The 25,906-nt window shown below is 51.1% G+C and overlaps 1 protein-coding gene across 3 annotated transcripts in view; it reads left to right on the top strand.

Annotated features, from left to right (window-relative positions):
• CNIH3 (cornichon family AMPA receptor auxiliary protein 3) overlaps window positions 1-25,906 on the top strand; it is a 166,757-nt gene that overhangs the window by 81,223 nt on the left and 59,628 nt on the right. The window contains exon 1 of one of the 3 annotated variants that reach the window (XM_074316951.1): window positions 236-1,178. The exons of the other annotated variants lie outside the window; for them this stretch is intronic. Coding sequence (XP_074173052.1) covers window positions 1,098-1,178 — 81 coding nt within the window. The 5' untranslated portion in view covers window positions 236-1,097. Of the gene's footprint in view, window positions 1-235; window positions 1,179-25,906 lie in introns of those variants that run through there. 3 annotated transcript variants of the gene reach the window in all.

Genomic DNA, 25,906 nt, shown 5'->3' with positions numbered 1-25,906 from the left:
TAAAGCGCGGCCGCCCTGCGCGCTGGCCTCAAGTTTCCTTGAGAGGCGCGCGTGCACAACTGCAGCGGCGACGGCGACCTAGCACCCGGCGGTGCCCCCCGCAACCCACCTTTCCCAGCTCCCCCCCCACCCCGCCGCAGTCTCCGCCCGCTGGGGAGGGCGTGCTCGGAGGCGACGGAGCCGAGAGGGTGGGGCGCGGAGAGGGAGGGGACCCCGGGCGCGCTGCTTCCGTGCTCGCAGTGGCAGAGGCGGCGGCAGCAGCAGGTGGAACGAGCTCCGCTGCAAGCAGCTCTTGGCCTTGAAATCCGCTGCTACAGCCGCTTGGGCGAGAACAGGCCCTGTGGGCTGGAACCTGTGCCCAGCCGCGTCCGGTTCCTAGTTTCGGGGAACTTGGGTGATGGAGGCAGGTCGGCCAGGGCCGCAGCTGGGGCTGGGCGCGCCCTAGGGGTGCATAGCAACCTTGGAAGCCACGTCCGGAGCGCTGGTCCGGAGGGTCCTGGCTCTTCCCGGCCGCACGAAGACCCGTCCTCCCGGGAAAGAGCCGCTGCCAGCTCTGGAATTTGGAAGGAGGTCGGAGTCCGCCCGGGCACCTTGCTGGACGCTGTCAGTTTGCGCCCCGGTGGCGAGGGAGGGTCCTGAGCGGTGCGCTCGCCTCCCCTCTTCTGCTTAGGAGCGGGAAAACACAGGGCTCTTTCTGGGGTTCCGGCAGACGGGAGCTTCTCGCTCGGTCCTCGGCGGAGTCCTGGCACCCCTCGCCGTGCTTGTCCGGAGGGCTTTGCTCGTTGGCATCCATCTGCAGGAGTTCTCTACGATCTGGTTTCTTCTTGGATTCGGAGACGGTTCCCGCCAACGACACTTTACGGGCGGGCTGGCGTCCCAGGTCGCCGGAGCCTGTGGGAATCCTGTCCCTATCTACGGACGCTTGAGTCTCTCTCCGCGTGGCGTGCCGCCTCCCACGGCCTTCGAGGGGACGGTGCAGACGTGGATCCTTTCTGTCCTCTTTTGGAGGGAGAGCTTTCCTCGATAGGGAGCATTGACCTCCTAGGGGCTCTTCTGTGTGTGGTGGGATTGGGGTGCGGGCGGCCCGGCCGCCGGCCATGGCCTTCACTTTTGCTGCTTTCTGCTACATGCTCTCGCTGGTGCTCTGCGCTGCGCTCATCTTCTTCGCCATCTGGCACGTGAGTAACCGGCAGCGGCTCCTAACTCTTTTCTTTCGCCCCAAACGCGCCCCTGGTCACCTCCTTCCCCCAATTCTCTAAAATGCCATCTCACCGTCTCCACGTGGCGAGTGTGGGCGCACTGGGAGGCCAGTCACGGCGCACATGCACGTCAGACCCTCTCTCGCTCCCTGTCCCGGGGCGGGAGCAGTTCGTGGCATCCGTAGGCCCGGGGCACCGAGCGCGGCCTCGATGCCTGGGCCACTGGCTGGAGGCAGAGGGACCGCTAGTTCCTGGGGCAAGGCACCCTTGCCAGGGCCTGGCCGATGTCCCGGGCCCCAGGCGTGGCGGTGACAATCCCCCTCCCCCCCTGCTTCCCCTGCCCACACGTCTCCTGCCCGCAGGAGAAGCACTGTGGTCAGCCCGGCAGTCAAGTAACTACAACTGAACATTTAAGATGTCAGCATCCGTGGTGGATTGTATTTAGACATAATTGGAGATAAAGTGGAAAGAAGACGGAGTGTCTTTTAAGAGGAAGTAGGGAGAGGCTGGGCCAGGTTGGGGAGGGACCAGGTCATGGGGTAGACGCCGAAGGAGGGAGGAAAGCGAGGAGGCGGGAGACCGGGGAAGGACAGGGATGAATGAGGAAAGTCATGTAGAAAAAGGCTGAGGACAGTGTTTCCTCCTTCACTTTTCTGAGGTCTGACCCATCCAACTCCTGAAGACCCCCTGGAGGTGGCGAACCATCCTTCCACCAGGCCCCCAGCACCCCCTAGGGCATCAGTTTTCCCACCATCCTTCCAGAGGGCTACCCAGGTTGAGGGCAGTCTGGTGGGTCCCAATAATGCAGCTGTGGTGTAGGAATAGGAGATGGAATGATTCTGAATAGAAGTAGGAAGAGAGGTAGAGAGCAGAATGGAGGAATAGTGGTCGCCTTATCAAGACTGTGCAACATTCGGCAAGTCCATCAAACTCTCCGGCTTCCTTCTCTGAGGTTGTTTAAACTCTGTCCTCACTATCAGAGTTGGTGGGCAGAATGGCTGAGGCCAAGCCATTTAGAAGGAGCATCGCAGGGCATAGTCTCCCACCATGAACAGCCTCGTCCTGCCCAGCACATCTGGTGATAGGGAAGGGCCTGGATGAATTCCCTGAGGCATGGTTCTGGGGAGCCTTAGCGAGCACGCGTGCGGTGGGAGATGACCTGGAATGAAGACCAGAAGAAAGTTGCAGGGTGGGTGAGATGCGGTGTTTGGTGTAAGTGAGTGTGAGGGTTTATCTTTAAATAGACCTAAGCAGCTAGAGCGGCTCCTGTTAGAAGGAGAAGAGGGAACTCCCGGGGCGCAGGGAGGCTTCTAACCATGTCACCTTAGGAAAGAGGCTTGCTTGTCACCTCCCACATCTCGAAAGTGAGAAAGTTGACCTGGGTGATCTCCACGCTTCCCCGACTGTCCAAGGCGGGTAGTCCATGTGTCAGTTCAATTAGGGATCTGGGGGTGGGAAAGAAGGAATTCAGACACAGGAATTTCCGGGCTGATCAAAACTCCTTCAAGTGAGGAGTGATAGGGTTTTGTACCCTCTCTCTCTTCCTATGCCTCAGAGGTCTGAGTCGAGTCTACGGGGTCTAATCTATGGTGGGGAATTGAGCCTTGAAGTTGTTGACAGTTGTTAAGGGAAGACAAAACTTTACTTAATTGAGAATAAAAAGGGGTGCAGAACAGATCGCACCCACCAGTGCAGCAGACGCCTGCTCGTGTTTTAAAGGCGCTTCCTCTGCTTCTTTGGATTGGGGGAGACACCTGTATTTGAGAAAGCTAACTACAGTACCCCCTTTTTTCAGCAATACTTCATTTGCTGTTTGTTTATGTGTTTCCCTTGGCCGGAGAGGGGCGGGTACTAGAGAGCCCCATCAAGCTCTCAGGTGTGGCGTTCTCTGAACTAGCCCCTGAAGCAGCGTGGATAATCAGGAGGAATGATTTTCTTTCAGGGAAGATAAATCATTTAAAAGCAGGTCAATTAAATGGGCAGTTTGTGCCGCTGGTAGACTAATAGACGACTGAATCAAAACCAGGCGTCACAGTGGCCTCATGTTGGCCTCTGCTCTCCAGGTCCCCAAGGCTCACCCTCTTGTTCAGGGGCTGCCGAATGGGTCAGGTTCCAAGTCTGGGTCAGGTCCTGACCTCATCCCCAGCGCAAGTGACAAGATTCCAATTTCTAAGAATAAAAAGAAATCGTGCTCTTTGAATTCAAATTGCAATAACACTTCCCAAGTCCCAGCCCCTCTTCCTTTCCTAATCTTTTCCTTCCCCCTCTCTTCAAAGCAAACCTCCCGAAGCCCCACTGCATTGATTTGGCTCCTGAATATGGAAAGGGAAAATCTGAGACTCATTGATTTCAGTGGGCACATTATATGTGTGGGTGTTGGTTACACGATGGTAATTATCTCAACCAAAATTTAGGCGAGTCAGTTCTGTTAGACTCTGAGTTCGCTTTCTTTCCAGCTTCTTATAGTCCTGGTATATTTTGTGATCTGATGAGCCATAGTGATTGCTGAGCATATGTTGACATCCCAAATAAGGAATTGGGCACTTAACAATATGCAACAATTAAAAGGACTGCCCACTGCCATGTCTAGGCTGTAAGATAGGAAGAGGGCATATTTTTCTTATTTAATTGTACGTTCCTACTTACGGGTAATAAAAATAGTAGCTACTATTTATTGAGTGTGTACAGTAGGCCGGTTCTAGGCACTAAGGGCCTCTCAGATGCACCTCTAGCTGTTTCCCTCCCCCTACTTCCCACTGGCGATCTGGGAGCAAGGGTGGATGTGGCCAGCCAGAAGCACGTTCCTTTCAAGTCTTGTTTTCTACTGTGAAAATTTGTCTGCATTTGTTTTCAAATGAGAACATTTCAAATTACCAATTAATTTTCGTTTATATCAGCCACTGTCTTTGAGTACATTTGTCACATTTGGAAGATGCAGGAATAAAACTGAGGGTTTTTGTTGTTGTTGTTGTTGTTGTTTGTGGTTTTGTATAGCTTCAGTCACATGGCCTCTTACTACCCAGGCAGCCCTTTAGTCCTCACAACTGACATTTTACAAATGAGGAAACTGTGGATCAGAGAGGTTATGAAACTTGCCCAAGGTTGCACAGCTGATACATATGAGAGCTGGGATTTGAGCTGAGTCTGAGACTCTTACGCCCATGTCCTTTTTCTAACTCTAGTCACTGTCTTTGGATTGCTTATCTTTGATAATAGTGGATAATGTTTTTATCCAAAGGATTACCTTTCTCTGTAAATATTTGGAATTGGAATTTCTGATTGGAGTTACAAAACAACAAGAAGACACCAAACATACTATATATCTTTTTTAAAAAGAGGAAATTGTATTTCATTTTTCAAAGTTATTTTTTTCTGTTTATAAAATGATACAAGTTTATTGCTGAAAATTTTGAAAATACAGGGACATATAATGGAACAAAATCACGACTAATCTTATGAGCCAGAAAAAGATTTGAGTGCCTCCTTATCATTGTGTTTGTGTATATTTCTAAAAATTGCATATGGATGTTTAGAAGAAAAAATAAGTGTTCTAAAGGGTTTCAGATACGAAGTGATGTCTATTTTCAGCCAATATAAAATGAACAATGTTTACCCACAAGAGTCCTCTGAGCGCCAATGCGTTTAAGCCTCTTTGCAGACTGTCATTTATATAAACACAGATGAAACCATTCTTTGAAAAGATCAAAGATTCATTTCTAGTTATTTTTCAGTTTTTAGCTTTTAAACTTTTTTTTATATGTAGAATCACATTTTACAACTCCGAGTTACAAGTACATACAAATAAAATAAATTCCCACCAATATTTCTTTGGATTCCCAGCAGCATTTGTCAGCCGAGAGTTTTAATGGGCTCTAACTGGCTAATAAATACGTATTTCCTGAGAGGCAGTTTTGCAAGGGCAAGTGTCTGTGCAGCTGAGCCTTTTAGCCTGTTCCAGCCGTCACAGACTCAGCTACTGGAAACTGAGTAAACTGCTCCGTTTCTCAAATTATCCATCTGGAAAGAAAAAAAGGGTCCATGTGAAATGTTGGGTGCCTGGGGTTGGCAGGAGCCTTTCTTTTGAAGACCCTACTTTGGTCTGCTCAGGTGAGGCTCCGAATGCTTGGCCATGCCTCACCTAGTCCCACTTTTTATTCTGTTTGAAACATCCCCACCCTTCACTTGTGACCTCTGCGCTTCTGCCTCCCCTCCCCTCCTCTGTCATCCCCCAGCCTCATTCTCCAGTGCCTCACAGTTGTGCTGGGAGGAAGTGCCATGACAGCAGTGACCTTTTCTACTTCGCTAGTTTCTCCAGAGCCTAGGACAGTGCCTGGCATGTGGAACAGGCTGGGTAACCAGTCGTAGGATCATTTCTTGTTCCCTTCCGGCTTGGCCCACTTCTGGCCGACGTGGTGATTCATTTCTGATTGGCTTCTGGCCACCTCTCAGGTAGTTCGGCTACATGTGTTTTCTGCTGTGCCCAGGCACTTTGAAACCATGAAAACTGTAGTTGTTAAACAAAAGAAGACTGGCCGATACCGGGAGTACAGGGCCCGTGTTGGTGAGAGTGGAGCTAGTTCTCCTCAGAGGCCCAGCTTGGGGACCATACTGGCTGCACCCAGAGAAAATGCCTCTGTTAAGGTGTAGTGTCTGCACTGGCCTGTGCCATCGCACGCTGGCTGGCGTCAAAGTGTTGGCTGGGGATTTTCCATGAACTATCCCTGAAGAGAAGGTTTCCGTCATCACTGTGTTCCCACCACAGTCATGCAGGATTCAGAGATGACCTAAAATAAGCTGGCACCGGCCCCGACCCACCTACCTGGTGCCATCTCGAGGCCTCGTTGGGGTTGGATGGCGCAGAGGCATGTTCTTATTTCCTGTGACCTGGAGCTGCTGAGCAAACGTGAAAGGCAGTGACTGTTGGAGACCTTAGCCAGGTAATTGGAGCGTCCACCTGTGCTGGCCCTGAAGCCAAGCCTGGGCAGAGTTCCCTCTGGAATTTCAAGGCCTGGGGACCTCACTGGTCTTGTTTCCAGCCCCTCTGGCTGCCTGGCATCGCATGGCTCTGAGCTGTCGTCTCTGGACTTGTGTTCGCTGCTCCCCCCGCTCCCAGGAAGTTGGCCAGCAGGTGCCTCTTGCACCTCTCTGCCCTATAGACGTGCTCTCAGGATGGGGACTCCACAGCCTCCTTGGTGCTGTCATCTGGATCCACTGAGGACATGGCATCAGATCACAGTCACGCCCCCCATCCTGCAACATCCGTCCTAGGTGCTGTTGGTGGTCGTCACCTCCAGTGGCCGCTGCCTTCCCTCCGGGCCCACAGCCGGGATCTACCTCTGCAGTGTGGGCCCCGGGCTCCCTCACTGCCCCCCCCCACAGACACCCAAGGCCCTGCTCTTGGCCCTCGTTGTGACGTGACTGGCTCCTCTTGACGAGAGGAGAGGATCCAGTTCCTGTGCCGTCGACCTCGTAGTCCTCCACCTGGTCCTTATTCAGCTGCTGTGCCCTGTGTCCTTCGCTCCCCACTGGAAGGCCTTGGTCTCCCAGGAATCCACCCATCTCCCCCTCTGCTCTCCCCGCAGGTGCCTGAGGGCTTCTGGCACCCAGATGAATGCCTGGTTTGACCTCAGCTGGGCCCCGTGTCACTTCCTAACTCATCAGCGTGACCCTCGGTTCTTTCAGCTCCTACAATACTGTTCTAGACCTTTGGCATTTTCTCAGAGTCCCCCCCAAAGCCCCCCATCATCTCCTCTCAGCACATGACTTCACCTCCAACTCACAGAGAAGACAGAGGTTCTCAGTGAGGGCGACCTCTGTGTCCTGCCCTCCCTGAACTTCTCCGATTCTGCCGCCATGATTTCTCCCTCCTTCCCAGACTCTGAAGAAGCGTGTCTCGCTTCTATCGGGCTCCTTCTTCCCCTGCTAGCTCCCCAGAACTCTGCTTCCTCACTTACGCCCACTTCCTGTGTCCTCAGCCACTGCCCTTTGCCGGTCCTTCCTCCAGGCAGATACAGAGGCTGCGGTGTCTCTGAGCCGACAGATAAGCCCCTTTGTCCTGGACCCTCCTCGTGCCACACAGCCAGTCTTCCCTCACAGACAAGTTTTGCCTCACCTCATCCTGCCTCCATTCCCTCTTTTTATTCTTACATCAAACTTACAGAGAAGTGCAGACACTAATAAAGCCCCTTTCTGCAGCCATCACCCAGAATTAGCAAAGGTCAGCAGTTTGCCCCTTTCGCTGATCTGTTTTTTAAGGCATCCATTTCCTCTTTGGCCCCTGCCTTGACCCACCTCTTCTGGCCCTGCTCTTGGCAAGGGCAGGTCCAAGCTGGGTGTGTCTACACTCGCTCCTCAAAGCGTCAGTGGACCCAGTACCCCCAGTTCCTCCCCACCCCGTCTGTTCTTTCTCCAGTCACCAGTCGTGTCTGCCCCCTCTTTTCCCTGCCTCAGCTCAGGTTCTCACCTGCTCTTTCCCAGGTGCTCTCTTCCAAACTGGTCTCCTCCGTTACCCCCCACAGAGCTGCCCAGGGTGACCTTTCTAACACCCAAAGGGCTCTCTTGCTGTCGTTCCCATACTAAACATTTTCCTGGCTTCTCTCACCTACAAAGCTGAGGGGCTGCAGGCCCAGATCCCAGTTAGCTGTTTTACCTCATTTCTTGTCTTCTATGTTCCCAGTCGTTCTCAGCTTCTTCCAGTGACCTGGACGGGCTGTTTCATCTCCCTGGAATGTTCTTTACCCACCTCGTTCTTCATCTGACCAGCCTTGGTACTCAGGAGGTTCCAGTGTCCCTTGTATCTGAGCCCCACTGTGTCACTGGTCACATGTCTCTGTGCCGGCCCGTAAGCCCCTCCATCTTCATATGTATCCTCAGTGCCCAGCCCAGAGGTGGTCAGAGTCCAGTTAGTGCAGAATGAATAATTTTCTGTAGCTCGCCCAAGCTCAACAAACTCTTGTTCAATGAATGGTTTCCCAGACTTACCTGCTTACGTCAGTTAAAAATGCATATTCTGGGCTCCATGGGAGGTCCCAAGGCCCAGGCATGGTGGGATGACAGTGGAGCCCCATCCTGTATGGCCTCCGGGTGGAGGGAACTGCCAGGTGGGATGGAGCACTGGGGTCAAAGGTGAGAAGGGCCCCACTAGGCCGAGGTTCTGAACAACAGACGCCAGAGAGGAATTGCTGCCACTGGAACGAGCGGTGGGACAGTGGCCGGAGCCCATGTGGGTGCCCCAGGGCAGAGGACGATGTCGTGTCTGGCACGGGCTGTGTTGATTTCACGCAGTAAGACACGATTCCCACAGTATCTTGTGGCACCTATTTTTGATCCAGGGTGATTGTGAAATACACCCGTCTCCCAGGTGTAGATTGTCCCCCTGTGGCTTCGGTGAGGCAGATAGTAAACTCTGGGCTGATGTGTTTGCCATTCACGTGGCTTCTGAGTTGCTTCCTCTTCTAGTCGCTGGAGTATCCTTCGGAAAAGAAAATGACCTGTGTTAGGGAAGAGGCATTAAGTCCGTCCCAGTACCAACTCTGAGGTCATTCACATCAGTCCTGAGCTCAGATCTGCGGGGTCAGCAGTGGCCACTGTTTGGGGTCCGTTAGAGTCAGGGTGTCGGTCTGCATGCACGGGCAACTCAGACTCGCTTGCCTGCCTTGTCATGGCCCTGGGAATCTGATTAATTCCCATACAGGTCACTGAAAACTCCAAGTACACAATTAAATCCTGAATTGGCCTCTGAATACCAACCTAGAAACTGAATGAGGAGGCTGGCAGGTATTTTTAATTTGGCATAGAAAGAGAGGCAAAATGAGACATTCTTACATATGCTAAAATAAAGCCAAAATATAAAACACTAAAAAAGATACCTAAACCAAGATTAAGCTGGTAGACGGTCATGGAGCCACCAGCATTTCTGTACGTACAGCGTCGTAGGCATTGAAAGACTTCAGACTCTTGGCCGGGGCGATCCCTGCTACAGGGTGTAGGACCTCCTGGGTCTCGTAGGGTAATGGCCACGTGAGTCCGGCGTCTGATTTTGGCTCCTATGACAATGTAGTATGTACCATTTGCAGTCTCCTACTCCCCCCATCTGACGGCCCCAACTCCACAGCTAGACTGTATTACCTCCTACATAGGTGTATTTATTCCTCTTTCCACAAGGTAAGACGTCTGCCCTCTTGGATGTAAACTCTGCACGTCTTTTCAGTGTCTGGCTCAAGTGTCAGCATTCCCAGCTCTGCTCACTCCCGCCTACCACGAATTCCTGAGAAAGCTCGTGTGGCTCCTTTGCTTTGTGCACATCACCTTGGGGTAGGACACACTTTCATGTGTGTCCACTGGGGTTCTCTGAGTGATGTAGAAGCTGGTGGATGGCAGGGCCTTATTTGCAGAACTTAGGCAGACACAGCGAATGTGTGTGGAGTGCGTGGCTGGTGGCTGGTGGCTCTCAGACCTGTGCAAGAGGAATGAAAGTCACCGCTTTGCAGTCTCCTTTGGCTTGTGGGCCCAGAACCTTGCGGGTGTCATCCCTTGGAAGAAAAGGGAGCCTGTGGCTTTGGGGACAGTGGTGGCCGGCTATGGGAGCAGTGCCTGGGCATTAGCCCGGCTGGGGTGGGCTGTGAGCTGGCCGTACCCCCAGGTACTGAGACCCTCTCCTACCATCTGCTGTGAGACTCATCATGGAAGGGAGAGATGACACAGCAGCACAGTGTTAGGTCCCACCACTCAGTCTGTGGCTTGGGGATGGCTTCACCCTGCAGGGGCTCCCCCCACCACAGGCCTCGGCACGCCTGCCCGTGACAGGGCTCTGAGCACAGAAACTCCCATCACCACCTGACTCTCTGACTCTGACACCATTGTCTTCAATGAACAATTCAGTTACTTGTGCTGAAGGATTTAGAAGGCCTCACATAGGCATGGAGAGGGCAGGGGCTGTCTTCTTTACTTCTGTATGACCAGAACTTGTTTAGACACTAATTAAGTGTCTGTTCAATTAGCCTGGGCGTTTCTGTCCAGTTTGCATCATTTAATTAGTCTAGTCCACGTCTAGACTAAGGTTGCCTGTCAGGATACCTGTTTTCCCCAGTTCTATCCTCCTGTTGCCTTTTGCTCAAGTTTCTCTGCATTTCCCTAGCTACCTGGGAGACAAAGGGAACTCACCTGGCTCTGCAGTTTCTACATTGGTCTCTGTCTGCCTCCTCTAATTTTGATTTTTTAAATTTAGGTGAAATATGTGTAACATACAGTTTACTATTTTAAACCATTTTAAAGTGTACAGTTCATTAACTGTATTCACGTTGTTGTGCAACCATCACCACCCTCCCTCTCCAGAACCTTCTCATTATTCCAAACTGAAACTCTGTTCCTATTGAACACTAGCTCCCTGTTCCCTTCCCCCTCACCCTGTAACCACCATTCTACCTCTGTCTTTATGTACCTCATATAAGTGGAATCACACAATATTTGTCCTTCTGTGTCTGACGTATTTCACTCAGCATAATGTTCTCAGGGTTCATCCATGTTGTAGCAGGTGTCGGAATTTCTTGACTTTTTAAAGTTGAAAAATATTCCGTTGTATGTCTATTCCACATGTTGTTTATCCATTCATCTCTTGGTTCTTCCCTTTCGGCTACTGTTGTGAACATATAGTGGTTCGGCTGCTGCAGTGAACATAGGTATGCAAATATCTCTTTGTTATCCTGTTTTCCATCCTTTTGTATCTATACCCCAAAGTGGAAATGCAGGATCAAATAGTAATTGTTTATTTTTTTGTGGCTCCTCTCATTTTATGAGCAGAAACGCTCTTGGTTCTCAGTCTTTGCTGCACCAGCTCTCTGCGGGTTCTTGTTCCTCAGCCCCCTGTTGGTCGCCTCTCTCTGCTTTCCTCTAGGAGGGACCAACTGCAGTGCCCCAAACATCCCAGGTTTACTTGTTTGCTTACATATCTGGTCTGTTTGGCTGCGTTACTCTGGAATCGTCAAGTCTTTTAGGTGAATAAAATAGTTACAGACCCCAATAAATTAAAAAAAAAATAGTTACAGAATCTTCCTTCAAGTCTTAGCCTTGTGTCCTAGGTGTCAGAACTTGTAAATGTTCCCTACATGGATTTTACCAGGAGCAGCTCTTGGGCTTTGCCAGGGAGATGATCTGCCCCACAACCAGAGTCGTTTCTTCTGAGTAATTGCATCAGGAAGAGATAGCAGTGTTTTCTGAGATTTTTGGCCCGAGAATGTTTGGGTGTTTGAGAACTGAGAAATGCACTTGACATCAAGAACAAAGGGATCATGTGAAACATGAAAAGTCTTTGTTCATTAAAACCAGATTTGCATTTCTGCCCTGAAATCAGTGGGAGGCCCAAAATGCCAGCACTTCCTTTGGTGGCTGCCAGGGAGAGGGACCAGGCAGCTTTACCCGGCTGAAGAGGAGATGCGGCCTCTCGCTTTCATGTTTGCCTCTAAGCGAGGGACCGCCAGGCATGGAGAGGAGGCAGGCTCCCCACTTGGTGGGCCACCATTCGAGGATGACTCATTTTCCAGTGTCTTTAAGTGGCTTTGAGTCACAAAAGGGGTTTAAAAAAACCACCACCAGATTTGTAAAAATGTAATTTTACACATACACACACGCAATTACCACCACAACAAAACATATTCCATAGCAACGGAAATCTCACACTTCCCTGGCCATACATTTTGGGAGGGTGCAATTTGCTTTTCTCTGTCCTCCTGGGATTAGACGGGGTGTGGGTGGGGCTGGGAAGTAGGGAGTGCCTGTTTGTGTGTCCGTTTGTAGTCAACACAGTTTGGGCTGAACGCCTCCGTGGGAGCAGTGAACCCCATGCAGGTGCCCAGCCACTCTTTGCTTCTCACCACCGAGAGGTGAAAGCCCGCACCCTGTGTTCGTGGTCTGCCCTTGAACAAGACGGACACTGGGAACGGCCCATTGCGGGTTGGTTTCTACGATGCTGTCTGGCCAATGCGGCTATAACTTCTGGTCCTTTGCAGTGTCTGCTCAGGACACGGTCCTGATGGAATGACACCCTGATTTTCTTTCTCTGGACCCCTTTCCTCCTAGTGAAGGAAGGACTGCAGGCTAGGCCGCTGAATCCACATTTTACCCCCTTTCTCCATCTCTTGGCTTTTCCATTCGTATTCTTTTCAGGTTTTGTCCACCTGGAGCCCAGAGCTCAGCTCCGCACCCCTCCTAGCAGGTGCCCTGCTGGCCGGCTGGTTCTGGAAAAGTCTGTGGCTGTTGGCGAGTCCCTGGCGTTAGGGACTCCCAGGCCGTGACTACTTTCTCTTTCTCCTTCCTCCTTCCCTTTTTTCTCTGCTGCTTTTGACCTCTTTTTAGTCTTTCTCCTTCACATGACCCAAGATCGGCCAGAGGCTGTGCAGTAGCACTTATCCCAGCTGGAGGGCCCAGGGCTGGGACGTTAGCTGACACCACCTCCCTCCCCTAAGGGCTGACATTTCCAGAGCGTAGTCTGTGTTAAGTATCTTTTCTGTTTTTGTCTTCACATGGTCCATTTTGATGATGGAATGCAGCTCTCCTGCCGGGGAATAATGCAGGGGAGAAAAGCAAAATCTTGGAGCTGACTTCCTTTTTTTTCTTTCCTTGTTGGCAACTGATTCACAAACCCTAAAAAAGGAGTTGCTAGCAACATAGCAGCCCAGATGGTACCCTATATAATAGAGACATTTGTATCTGGGATAAAAAATATTTAAATGTGTTCTGTGAACCTTATTGAGGAAAGGAATTAACAACTGCATTCAAGGGTTGTGGGTATAGAAATAGCCAAATGATTGCAGTCCTCGTTATGCAAAGATTAGAAAAGAGGAATTGGGAGGTGGAAGGCCCAGATGTCAGGGGAATTCTCGGAGGAGAGATGGATTCTGAGGGCAGCGCACTGCGCTGTCTGTAGGCCCGAGAGACCCGCCCTCGGGTGTGTCAGAGGTGAGGAGTCCAGTGTGGACGTGTGTGGAGATCAAGCTGCACGTCAGCCCAGAGGTTTGGCCAGCCAGGGGTGCTTCAGAGCAGCTGTAGGCAGACCAGGGCCAAAGACAGAAACGTGTGCCAACCGTTTCTAAATTCTGCACTGAACAGATATACAGATGCTGCTGCTTCTCTTCCCCCTCCTTCCTCTGTCTGTCAGGAAATGGTGCAGGCCTGGTGAAGCTCATGGACCTGCCTGACATCCACGTAGAACGTTTATTGTTCTCGTCCTACATCCTAAGCAGGCCACCGGGTGGGGCTTGGAAACCCTTGTCTGAGGGAGGTTCTGAATGGCGGTGGCATCAAGCTGGCATCGGCCACTTGGTGAGGATGGAGCGGGAGGTGACAATGGGAAGTGACCCCCCTGAGCTGGAGTGCGTGTGCGCCGCAGTGGGTGGGGAGAGACAGTCCCTGGGAGCACGTGGAGTCATTGTCTGTGGCTGGGAATCGGAACCAGAGGCTGCGGGACTTAAAGCCACGTCATTGCCGGACCATGACTTATCCTGGGCTAACTTTTCTTGGAGCTTCTGGAGACTGAGGAAGGAATTGCGCAGAGGCCCGCAAAGCAACAACACTCCGTATTCGCTGACGGGAGGAAAACAACCGGACAGAACCATGTTTGGTCTTGCCATCCTTTTCTCTCATTGCTCGGCAATTTTAGAACCGAAAGTCACGCCCGAGAAAGGGGCTGGCAGCTAATGGGGCTGGGCCTGAGTAGGGCTCTCCAGCAAAAGCTCCCTGAATTTACACACATCTGTGCATCTCCATGGGCCTTTTGTTTTCATGTGTGTACAGTGAAGGAGCTGGACAAAGTGGTCTCTGAACTTTTACCCAGCTTCAGAGTTCTGTGCTTCGTCCGCTGCTGGCTCCGGGCATCGCTTTCTTTTCCTGTTTTCCGCTCCAGGTGTTTCTTTTCGGATGGCCTTCCTGGGCGTTTGGTGTTTGATACCAGTGTAGAGAAGGTATTAGTTAAGGTTCTTAGAAACCAATTTTGGCCACCTTAATCTAAAAAGGGAGTCGTGGAAAGGGAACTGGAGTGCCTGTAGGATAGATGGAAAGTCTGGAGAACAAGACTTGAAAGTACAAAATAACCTACATTTAGGTTGTGGCCCCTCTTTCTTCTGTCCTTGAACGACTCCTTCTGAGGATGGAGACTCTTGTAGACTGACCTTGGCGGTTATAACGAATGGTGAGTGTGACAGGGACCTTGGCCTCCCCAGTGGAAGGACAGGCATCTGGATTTGTCCTCCCACCGGGACTGCACTCAAAGGACGAGAGGTAATGCCCCGGAGGAAATCACACCAGTGTAGGAAGGGGGCATAGATGTTAGGGGACCAAAAAATGACAGATGTTCCCTGCCTGAGCTCTTCAGTTTAACTGTCACCTCACCTATATGCAGAGAAAGCACATTTTCTCTAAAGTAAAGGTTCACATCTTGTGGCCACAGACCCTGTGCTGTGTTAGCCCACGTGAGCTGCAGAAGATCTTATCTTTGTTCTCAGCCTGGTGAGGAGCTGGCTGCCCCGACCCAGAAGCCGGACTTACTGGCTCGTGGCCCTGACCACGTTTCCCCCCTTCAGGTGATGGCTCCCCACTGCCCTTTAATCAAGGCTCCGTCTTCTCATCATTCAAACATTCCGTGGAGGCACATGGCACACGTCTTGCCTTCTGAGCCTGCAGCTTTCACAGAGGCCACTTGGATGAGGGTGTGGTGTGGTTTAGCTCACCCAGGAAGAAGAAACAGCAGTTGTGTGACTCAAGAGTAAGAATAATGGTGTCTCGCCAGTTGTCCCCTCCCAACTCTTTTGCTCCAAACTCTAGAGGATAAATGGTAAAGTGAAACCCAGCTCTTCCCTTCTCCTCTTGGAAAAGCAAGAAATGGCCCCGTTGCCCCACATCTAGGCTGCTGAGCAGATATGCCCAGTTTTAGTCCCCTGCTTCATGCAGAGCCAGGGGCAGGAGGCTCCCTCCCAAGCCCCCTCTATACCGGTTAATATGCCCCCAGCCCGCATGCTGACCAGGAGCCACTCTTACAGTTCGCAAAGTTGGCAACTTCCGCCACTGTACAGAGTCGGTTCTTCTGCTGGTAAATGGGAGGTAGCATCAGTTGTCTCCCTCGTGGGGAGGCGACATCATGGGTCAGAGCTGTGCTGTGTGCTGGCATCTCCATTAAAATGAGCTCCTCCACTGTGGTAGGGTTGTCAGGAAGGAGCGAAGCAAAGTTTGGTGTGCCCAGGGGAAATGAGTCTCGGAGCAGCATGGTGTTTTCAAGTGGTCAGTCCCACTGAGCTGCGCCTGGGGCCACGGGGAGGGAGGGCAGCCCGCGGCACCACGCAGAGAATCTGGTGGCGGGAGCTACTTCTTAGCCCTTGTCCTCACTCAGGTTTTCCGTTTTCCCTTTCTTATATTTCTTATATTCTTATATTTCTTATATTCCTTTCTTATATTGATACACCAAGAGGAACATTTTATTCAAGAAGAAAAAAATCGATAAACTGAAACCCAACCCAGTAAAGGGTTTGGGGTCAGGGGCTCCGCGCTGCACGTGCTGCTCCCTCCGCGTGGCTCACGGCGCTCTGCGTTCCGCTGACGGGGCACTTCTGGAAACCGCGCAGACTTGGTGACTTCGGATGATAGTTTGCTGATTTTTTTTTTTTAATTTGACTTACATTGTTGAAAGGAGATACAGTCATATAATCAGGCAGTCCCAGAATCCCGACACCTAAAGGGACCTAAGACCATCTCATCTGTCTTCACCCTTGGAAATGAGGACACTTGAATCCAGAGAAGCAAAGGGACGTGGCCAAGGCCACACGCCTATTTATGGCAGAGCTCATGGTGGATCTCTAGGTTTCTAGATTCCCAGACCCGTTCTCTTCCTCCAGTCCCAGGAGTTTTCATCAGGCGACCTCTTGTGTTTTATAGCAACTGAAATAAAGCATAAAAATGTGTCTACTTGATCATTACAGCTGTGCAGACAAAAGACTCATATAGTAGGTTCTCCCTTAAACGTTGTCCATAGGTTCTGTGATTTTTAAATGGAATGACGTATAAAGAAAGCAGTTTTGTCACAGGCTAATTGATAGAAACGAGTTAGGTTCCAATGGCATCTCATCAACGTTATAACGAAACGACGTTCTCTGACGGCCTGCTCTGCTTCCTCCACAACTCAGAATTGGATTTTGTGACATTTGATTGTGTTCTACTAAAGAGAACCGTGTTGCTTGAATTAAGAAAAGAGGGACCCACGTTATATTCTGCCGGTCCACATATTTAAGACGTTGCATAGCCCAGAGGAAGATGTGAATGAGAATGTTGTTTTACATTTTTCATGTATTTACTTTCTGAGAGGTGCATTATCTACCTGTGAACAGAGATTTCTGCACAAGAGGCCTGGCACACACTCAGTCTTAGTTCGGAGTGAGACAGAAAGTGTGCTGCTTTTGGGTGCCCGTCTCCAAACCACCGCCAACAAATCGGTTCACCTCTCTGGGTTGCAGTCTCTCTACTTGTCAGAAGGGCGTCTTTTCTTTCTCCTGGTGTCTGGATTGGGGCTCAGCCTCTCTCCTGCTGCAGCACTGCTCTCATGCAAGACATTGAGGTCACGCATTTCCAGGAGAGGTTTGGTTTAGCACTGGTTCCCTCGCTTGCCTTCAAAAGTTCTTTGAAAACCATCAGGGAAGCGATGCCCTTTCTCTCTCTGTCAGGGTGTCTGTCCTCTGACTCAGTATGGTCTTAAAGGACGTGAGGTTATGAGCAGAGTGACGGCTGGCTTGTCACCACGTGATCTTGTTGCTCACAGTGAGACTGTGCTACTTGCCACCCACCTCTCAGCTGGGTGGAGACAGAGCGCTGTGGTCACGTGTGCTGGGAGGCCCCCTCCTCGGACTTTGCTCTCCTAGCCTTTCAGGGGATCCCTTTGGCCCACTGACCCTTCCATCTGACCCCCATCCCCAGTCCCTCCCCTGGGCTCTTCTCCTTGCTGGGGGCACGCATGCCCCTGCCTTGCAAAGGTCTGTCAGATTTGCTGGTGGCTTCAGTGCTTTGTAAATGGATGAGTAAGGAAGAAACAGAAACGGAGCAAGGGGCATTTCTGGTTTATAGCGTCTTCAAGATACAAATCCTGCTTTTGAGTATAACTCAAGTATGTCCTGCCTGGACCATAAAGGAAAGAAAACGCTCACTCAATGAGATGGGAAGAATGCCTTGCAGCCGGGTCTGTGGAGAAGGTGCCAACGCCCTGCTGGGTGAGGCAGGGCTTCCCTGTGCTGCCTTCGATTCCAGACCTCTGACCACCTTTGTCAGGCTCTACTCTGTCTGGCTGATGCTGCGAGAGGGCGGGCAGTGTCTGCAGGGGATGCACATGGAGAGCTGAAAGCCTCGGAGATTCTTGAGGGGCGAGGGAAGGTGACAGGGCTTTGCCCCGCCCCTGCCTCCAGCCTTGTTTGGAACCTGCAGGAGGCTCCACAGCCCCCTCTGGACCCTGCCCACCAGGAGCAGGTAGAGTCTCTCCTGCCTCTTGTGGACCATTCTTCCCCTTGTCATGTCAGGCCTGCCCTTTGGAATTGGGGCTGTAGAACTCTCCTCCCGTTTGCCTTTCCTGATTCTACCAGCCTCATTCCGCTGCTCTGGGCCTCAGCTTCCTGCTCTGTAAAGGAGGGCTGGTGGGGTCGGTGTCATCTCTCCCAAGTCTGGTCGGAGCCAGGGCGCTGGCTGTTAGGAAGCTCCAGGGGGCACTGGGCTGGGATCCCTCCCACACCCCACCCCACGGCTCTTTTGACTCTTAATCCCTCGTGATTGCCTGCCAGGTCCCTGCATTAAATAAAGTTAATCACGTTGTCATTCCTTTACATTCAGTTTGGTCCCACATGTGTCCCTCTCGCATGTAATCCTTTCCTTTATTTGCAGTTCTATTTTCTACCAATCGGTATTTCCAAGCTCATTCCTTCTCCAGGCGTTTCTCAGGCTTCGCTTCTTACTGCCTCCTTTCCCCTTGGACGCCGGACCCCCGTATGTCCTCCCAGTAATGCGTGTATCTCACGACAGAGAGCAGACCTTCCTGTCTGCTCAGGAAATGCATTCTCAGGGTTGTTTGGTCTGTGCATGTTCTGTCCCCCATGAGAACGTGAACTCAGGACTGTCCTCGCCTCTTGGCAGGTGGCCCCGAGGGCTCAGTGAATCTTCCTCTCTGACCTCTGTCTTCGAGGGGACACCGACTGCCTCTGCCCAGCACTCTCCTGACTTTCAGATCCCGTCATGTGATGATTTTGTGATTCCGGCCTTGATGGGGTCCCCTGGTCGCCCTCCTCCTCCAAGCCCTCCTGGTTTTAGTAGGAGTGGGACGGCTGAACAGAAGCGCGGTCGGCCTCCTGTCTTGGACCCTGCGGTTCTTCTTGTTCTCTGTTCATCATTGTGTGAGAGCAGCTAGAAGCCCTCTGCTTTGTGACACCTGTGTGTGTGTCCACCTGCCTGGGCTGTGATTTGCCCAGTTGTGAGACGACGAGGTGGCGTGGTGACAGCTGAAGACCCTGTCAGCTCTTGTGCTGTGGAGAAGCCCCACCCCACACTGGCCTCACTGGGCCCTTAAGCCACAGGTGCCCCAGAGGCACTTTGAGGGGTGCTGCTTAGAAAAGCCCTTTCTTCATAAAGGACGTTGGTGCCAGGTTCGCCCAGGAAGCCCCACATAATCCAGACTCAGCCTTTTGTTCCTGTGAGCAGTCGGAATAATTTATTTACCCTCTGCATCCCCACTGTCTTTCCCGTCTAGTCTCTGCTCATTAGTGTCTGTGCCCAGAGTGGCAGGGGCTGGGGGAGCGAGGGACACGGCCCCGCCCCTGTGCTGTGAACTGGGGGAGCAGCGGCCGCACTGAGCCCAGGGACAGAGGTTTGGGTAATGATGGGGGTACCTCGCCCACCATCTGCCAAGATGTCCTATGTGTGTCTCGTCACCCTAGGGATGGTGTTTGGGGTGGGCTGAAGGCCACTGCTTGTCATTTCCTAAGTAGCAGATCTGAAGGTGAAGGAAGGCGCACTCAATTGTGAGGAAGAGTGGAGGTGACACGTTTCCTGTGAGATAGGTGACATTTGGCACAGTTGACACCCAATGATTTCACTTTGCCTGTGCTATATTTGCTTTTTTTGATCAGGCAAATGCAATTCTCTAGGGTCTCTGAGGCTCTTTTTCAGAATAATTGGGATACAGAGATGCCGGGATTAGTCTTTGAGGCACCGCTTGGTGGCAGAGCTGCTGAAGGGAGCGGCAGAGCCTGGCACAAGCCCACTGCTGCCCTGAATGTGGCACCTGCTGCATCCCCAGAGGCTTAGCCCCACCTGCAGGATGAAGGAGAAGAGAGGGGACGAGAAGGTTCTCTTCTGAGGACATGCATGCCCTTGGCCACCAGGCGTTTCTCGGGAATAGTGCCCAAACCAACCCTGTCCGACTCCGTCCTTGGCCAGCTGGCCCCTTTGGAGTCCCCGCCTTTATTCAGTGGTGCTGTGCTCTGCCCCAGGCCCCCAGAGGACTTCCCCTTGCCTCTCCGTCCCCCAGTTCCTTCAGTGAAGAAGCAGGGCCTTCTCTGCACCTTCAGCCTTCGCTTCCCTTTCCAGCCACCAGCCCAGGGCAAGACCCCAGTTTCTCAGGCCCCGAGGGGAGCCCGGAACCACGAGCACTGTGACTGTCCCTACGATGTCTGAGTGGAAAATGTTGCTAAGAGCATGAGTTCCACAGGCGTGGCCTTGCTTGGGCAGCTCGAGCTGGATTCCAGGGTCTATTTTGAGCCCTGGCACATTTCTGACTCTAAAGACAGCCAACTCGTAGAGGCTCTGGGCCTCTCCCCACGACATGTTCCCTCTCCCCTCCGTCATGTTCCCTTTTGCATGTTCTAGCATCTCTCTGACAGGATGGGAATATTGTCCTGTCCCCACCTTTGAGAATTCCTGAAGCTGCCAGGCCCCCATTTTCCTTTCCCCATCAGTATCTGGTGGAAAATAAATGGGTGGTGCTTTTTGGGTTTGCCAAGAAAGTTAAAGAATCAGTCACACCTCAATCACCTGAACAACACCTGAGATTAAGGACTGTGAGCAGTCCTGTCCCGTCTGCTGTCTCTTCTCCCTGCTCTGCCACTTGCTCTGATGATGGAGAACGGGCGAGACATGGAAAATTGAGGTGTCTTTGTAACACCACGAGAGCCATAGGCTGTCTTTGTCCTGCGTCTTGCTGTAGTTCCATTTAGGGTCCTCCTTCCAGGTATCCTAGTCAGGTGGTTCTCAAACTTCAGTGCACATGAGTCTCCAGGAAATCTTCACCAAATTCAGATTAATTTATGCCCTTAGGGATTCTGGTTTGGCTGGGCTGGCTATGAGCAGTTTGGACATAGAGATTTGTTAAATAATGATATATTTTTTTTTACCTCTATTGCTCTTTTGCAAGGCTGTGACTAGGCAACACTGTAATAATAGCTAATATTGATTAAATACATACTCTCCCAGGCACTGTTCTCAGTGTAGCGACTCATTTAATCCCCTCTGTGTCCTATTATGCAGACCCTATTATTATCTCGATTTTTCAGATGAGGAAATGGAGGCACAGAGAGGTTGCCCACGGTGACACAGATAGTAAGTGGCAGAGCCAGGCCTGACTCCAGGGAGTGTGACCTCCCAGCACGCTCCTCACCCCCCAGCACGCTCCTCACCCCCCAGCACGCTCCTCACCCCCCGGCACGCTCCTCACCCCCCGGCACGCTCCTCACCCCCCAGCACGCTCCTCACCTCCCAGTGCTCCTCCAGCTCTCAGCTCTGTCATGTGCATCAGGTAACCGGTTCCCACTCCCTGTGCCCTTAGGTAGATTTCCTTTGTTCAAAAATTGTTATTTTTGGGGGGGAGTATTTTACTCACTGGTAACAGCAGATTTTTATTTTATTTTCAAAATTTTTATTTTTTTATGTTTTTATTAAAACATAGCTAACATGCAATATTCTATTAGTTTCAGGTATGCACCATGGTTACTCAACATTTATGTACCTAAAGACGTGATCGCTATGATAAGTCCAGCAACCGTCTGACATTGTACCAGGCTGTCACAATATTATTGCCTATGCCGTGCTTTACATCCCCGGGACTTATTTGTTTTATACCTGGGAATTTGAACCCCCTGCTCCCCTGATTTGTACCTGTGTCAGCCGGCTGTGCTCTGTCACTCGGACACGTCTGCTCTATGGTCTGGGTGGTGGCCGTAGGCACGCGTTGGGAGAGTATGAACTTTGCTTTTAGCTCTTACATCCCTGTCCTCAAATGCGTCTACTCGTTCCATACCCATCAATATCCACCAGGGACCCTGGGCTTTGGGAACATAGGGGGAACAAAGCGAGGCCCGCCCTGAAGGAGGTGCAGTCTCCTGGAGAGGACAGGTGTCAGGTGAGCTGTGGCTCCCCAGTGAGGTGCTGGCTGCGTGCACACGGCTTCTTATTTGCAGTGTGCTCTGGACATTGGTTCCAGCCACATCTACGCAGAGACTCATCTACTCTTAAGGAAACTGGAGAAAATGCATGAGGATGTTAAATATAACCACACTGGTCCTGCTTTGGCCCTGGCAGGACAGTCAACTTGACTGGAGCGACCCACACAGGACAGGGGGTCATGGAAGTGAGACCAAGTGAGGCAAGTTTGGTGACTGAAGGGAGAGTCTGCCTTAATGAGGCCAGACAGCCATTGCCCTGTGGCCCAGATGCTCGGGGCACCTGGAGAGGGAGTGAAACCTGGTGAATTTAGTGGGGTGTTTGAATCGTGCTGAGTGACCCCGAGGACCTCTTAGACTGAAACTCCTGAAAGGAGGGCCCAGGTCTGCCTTGGTTTCAGCCACGGCCCCTCGCCTGGGTCTTGCACACAGTAGGCATTCGACACGTGCTTGGCGATTGAATGTGTGGATGTGACTGTAAATATCTCTACTGGATAATTTCACATCCAGAGTGGTAGCTACGGAGATAGACTACAGAGTGTTGGAGAAAGTGGGGTTGGACCGGATGAGGTGTGAGGGACCTTTCAGCTCTAACATTCTGTCTGGCATAAGGTGGGACATATTAGATGAATTGAAACAAATTCTACAATTCTAGGGATGAAATAAAAAGCATCCTAATAACCCTTATCCACTTATCTTTGTTGTCATCCAGTCTTAGTTAAGTTGCCCCTGGCTGCCGCAAGCAAGGACTGTCCCTTATCCGGCAGATGCCTAACAGCCTTCTCTTTCATTGGAGACCCAGTTTTTCTCTACCAAGCTGTAATGCCCACCCACCGCCACTAGAGGACCAAGGTTTTGCGCCACAGCTAGGCTGCCTCCAGTTCAAAGGTCTGGGAAACCAGAACCAGCAAATGCTAATGCTGAAAGCTAGCTTAAGCAATAGACGTCGAAGCAGCCAAATGCCTGCCCATCTGAGCGGGGGTGGGGGCGCCAGGAGAATGGCGATCGCTCCTGTGCTGACCCTGTGCGGGCAGTGGCCAAGCTCTCTATGTGGCTAAGGAAACGGGACCATGTGAGAGCCTGTGTGAGGGGTACTCACGGGGGTGGCGGGGCCTGCCTCACCACCTTGATCTGTGAACAGTAGGAAACTGCTGTCTTTCTCTTTGCTGCTGGACTTCTTTTATTTTAAAGGAGCGCAAATACTCAGAACGGCATGAGGTTTTACCCAGAAAAAACCTGTAGTTTCCTTTCTACATCTCCCCTCCATGTTTGATCCTTTCCTCTTCCCTTTTCTCCCCACCTCTCCCTCTGCCCTGCCTCTCTGTGGCTTCTTTTATTCCTCCCTCTCCTCCTCTCTCCTGGGCTACTTCCTTGGCGGTTGCCTTGTTTTGGTATGTGGTCATTGCTGGGTGCTGCTGGGGGTACTTCAGTTCCCCAAAGGTGGCTGACCCCACTCTAGAAGGGAAGTCCCAAAAGAAGGGACAGAGAGACTCGGTGTGGTCTCATTGTCCTGCTCCGGCACTCAGCTCTGCTGGATTGCATGTCCGGCACGGAACTTGCCATGGAGCTTAGAAAGCAGCCATATCAGCATTTCCACCTGCTTTGAAGTTACGGCTGTGCAGCTCGCTGTAAATATGTGAGACCCCCTCACCCGTAAATATGTGTGAGACTCATCCTCTGTCTCCAAAGTGTATATGTCCAAAGTCTGGAGGGTAGTGAGGTTTAGGCCCTGGTCCAATGTGTGATGTGACACATGGACCAGTCCTAGTCACACGCTATGGCAGCATGTGGCCTTGTGGCCATTGTGGCCAGAGGATCTTTACATCTAGTGTAGCCTAAAAATCTAAAGAAAAGCACATCCAAAATCCAGTTCATTTGCACTGCTCCCAACCGCCCCACCCCTTCACCCCCGCCAAATGGAGGAATTTATGTTGTGGTGTATTCTCTTTTCCCAGCCATCTCTCCCTGAAGGAGTTAATTAGAATTGAGATGGCCAATGGGCAGGAAGCAATGGGGAGATGCAAAAGAGACGCATGGGCCATGTTTAATTCATAAATCAGATAATCTCTTGCCCTTGGCAATGTACAGGATATTTTTGGCTCTCTGCTGGCTAGCCCTGTAGGGAAACCAGTTGTATTTCGTTCTATTCATACTGATTGAGCACCCAGTTGTCAGTCACTGTGTTTGGATGCACAGGGAATATAAAGAGTAAGCTAAAGGCCCACTCCTCAGAGATCTTACAGCCTAAGATAAGGACACTAAGGCAGCAGAGGTCTACGCTGGAGGTTCAAATCAAGGTCACATCTGATGAGGGCATCATGGAGAGGTGACATTTATATGGGCCGGAGCATTTTGACAGATAGGAGGAGGAGAAAGATGGACGGATTGGTTCAAATGGCCAGAACGCATTTGGGGAACTCTTAAGTAGTCTGGCTTGTCTTGTCCATGGAGCATGAACTTTGAGTAGGGAATGTTGAGATGCAATGGGGTATCTGATCACCCCCTTCTGGGCCTGGGGACCAGGAGTGGGCAGAAATTGACTAAGCAGTTGCTGGCAGGGACGTGGTTCTGTGTGGCCAGGGCTACGGCAGGAAGTTCTCTCCCAGACTGCAAGTTAGGACAAGAACCAAAGCAATGAGCTGGGTCAGAACTCCTGGGAGAGGGTGAAGCTCAAACACTTGGGAGAACTTACAAGAAGTGAGCTCTCAAGCCTTGAAAAGACTTGAAGGAATCTTGAATGCATGTTACTAAGTGGAGGGAGCCAATCTGAAAAGGTTACATGACATTCTAGAAAAGGCAAAAGTGTGGAGGCAAAAAGCTCAGTGGCTGCCAGGTCTGGGGGTAGAGAGGGATGAATAAGCAGAGCACAGAGGAGTTTTAGTGCAGGGGACCCTCCCTGGAACCTGTGACTACGTTACATTACCTAGCAAAAGGGACTTTGCAAATGCAACTAAATGAAAGCTATTGAGATGGGGGCTAGCCAGGTGGCCCAGTGTAATCACACAGGCCCTTTCAGAGGGACGCAGGAGGGTCAGAGTCACAGAAGCACATGTGACGATAGAAGCAGAGATCAGATGACACTAATAGGATGGAAGTGTCCCTGGGCCCAGACGGAGCAGACAGGCGAATTGGATACATGCTTCCAAGAAGTTGCACAGACTAACCAATTTGATTTTAAATACTTGCAATTAGCTCTCTTGAGAGCAACATGTTAATTTATGTAAAGTCATATGCAAATGAGCACCAGAGACAAGTGGCCTGGCCCTGCTCCCTTATTCAGGATCCAACCTTGTGCCCTTGTGTTGAGTTCTGGTTTTGGCTCTGGGACTCTGGGGCTCTTGTGTTGGCAAAACACTGTCGGGATGGGCAGTGGAAGAAAGGACTGTTCCAATTTAAACAGCCACAAGAACAAAAATTTGTTTAGCAAGTTGGCAAGTTGTTCACAAACTGCTTTCTATTCACATGAGGTTTTAGAGGCCTGACAAACTTTCTTCTTGGAAGGAAGAGATTAGGGAAAGGTTTGTGAGGACCCAATCCTGAGATGAAAACTAAGGAGAAGTTTCCTTGGCTCTCTGGTGGAGCCCCATTGTTATTGCTGCCCAAATTCAGGCCCAGCTGCCCAGTTTCTGATCGGGGCTCCTCGGGCAAAGGTGAGAAGGTCGGTGTGGAGCCCCTGTGTTCAGTGTAGACACCGGTGTGATGGCATCTTCTGGAACGAGTCCTCAGTTTTCCATGTTTCTTTAGATGGTGGTGGGCTGTGGGGCAAGAGATGTGGGGGCGGAGAGGAAGGAGAGGTAGGTAAAGATAGAGACAGAACACGCACACATGCACACACACACACGCACACACACACTCACACGGTAAAACTAATGAGCATGAACTCAGAGCAGTGGGCAGCTGCCTCTATGATGTGGCTTCTTTGGTTGGAAGTAGTGAGTTTGGAGTGACAATAGACTTAGAAAAGCAAGGGAATAAAAAATATTAATAGTAAAATAGCTTAGGGTGGGTATTTTCCTGATTACACGAATAAGTCATACTTATTGTAAAAACACAAACAACCCAGGAATGGTGTAAGGAAACCACTTAATAATAACCTCCATTAGCGTTCTGGTGACTGTCCTTTCATATGTCTTTATGGTCACCCATGTGCATAATTTTACATAAATAGAATTATACATGCTAGTTTTTTAACCAGCACTTTCAGAAGTTGTGGGTTTTGTTGTTACTCTTCCCTCTACCCCCCGCATCCTCACTTCCCGTCCC

This window comes from Rhinolophus sinicus, linkage group LG12 (assembly GCF_036562045.2).
Source record: "Rhinolophus sinicus isolate RSC01 linkage group LG12, ASM3656204v1, whole genome shotgun sequence".
Classification (NCBI taxonomy): Eukaryota; Metazoa; Chordata; class Mammalia; order Chiroptera; family Rhinolophidae; genus Rhinolophus; species Rhinolophus sinicus.
Note: the sequence above shows the minus strand (reverse complement) of the source record. Positions and strands in the feature narration are given on the sequence as shown.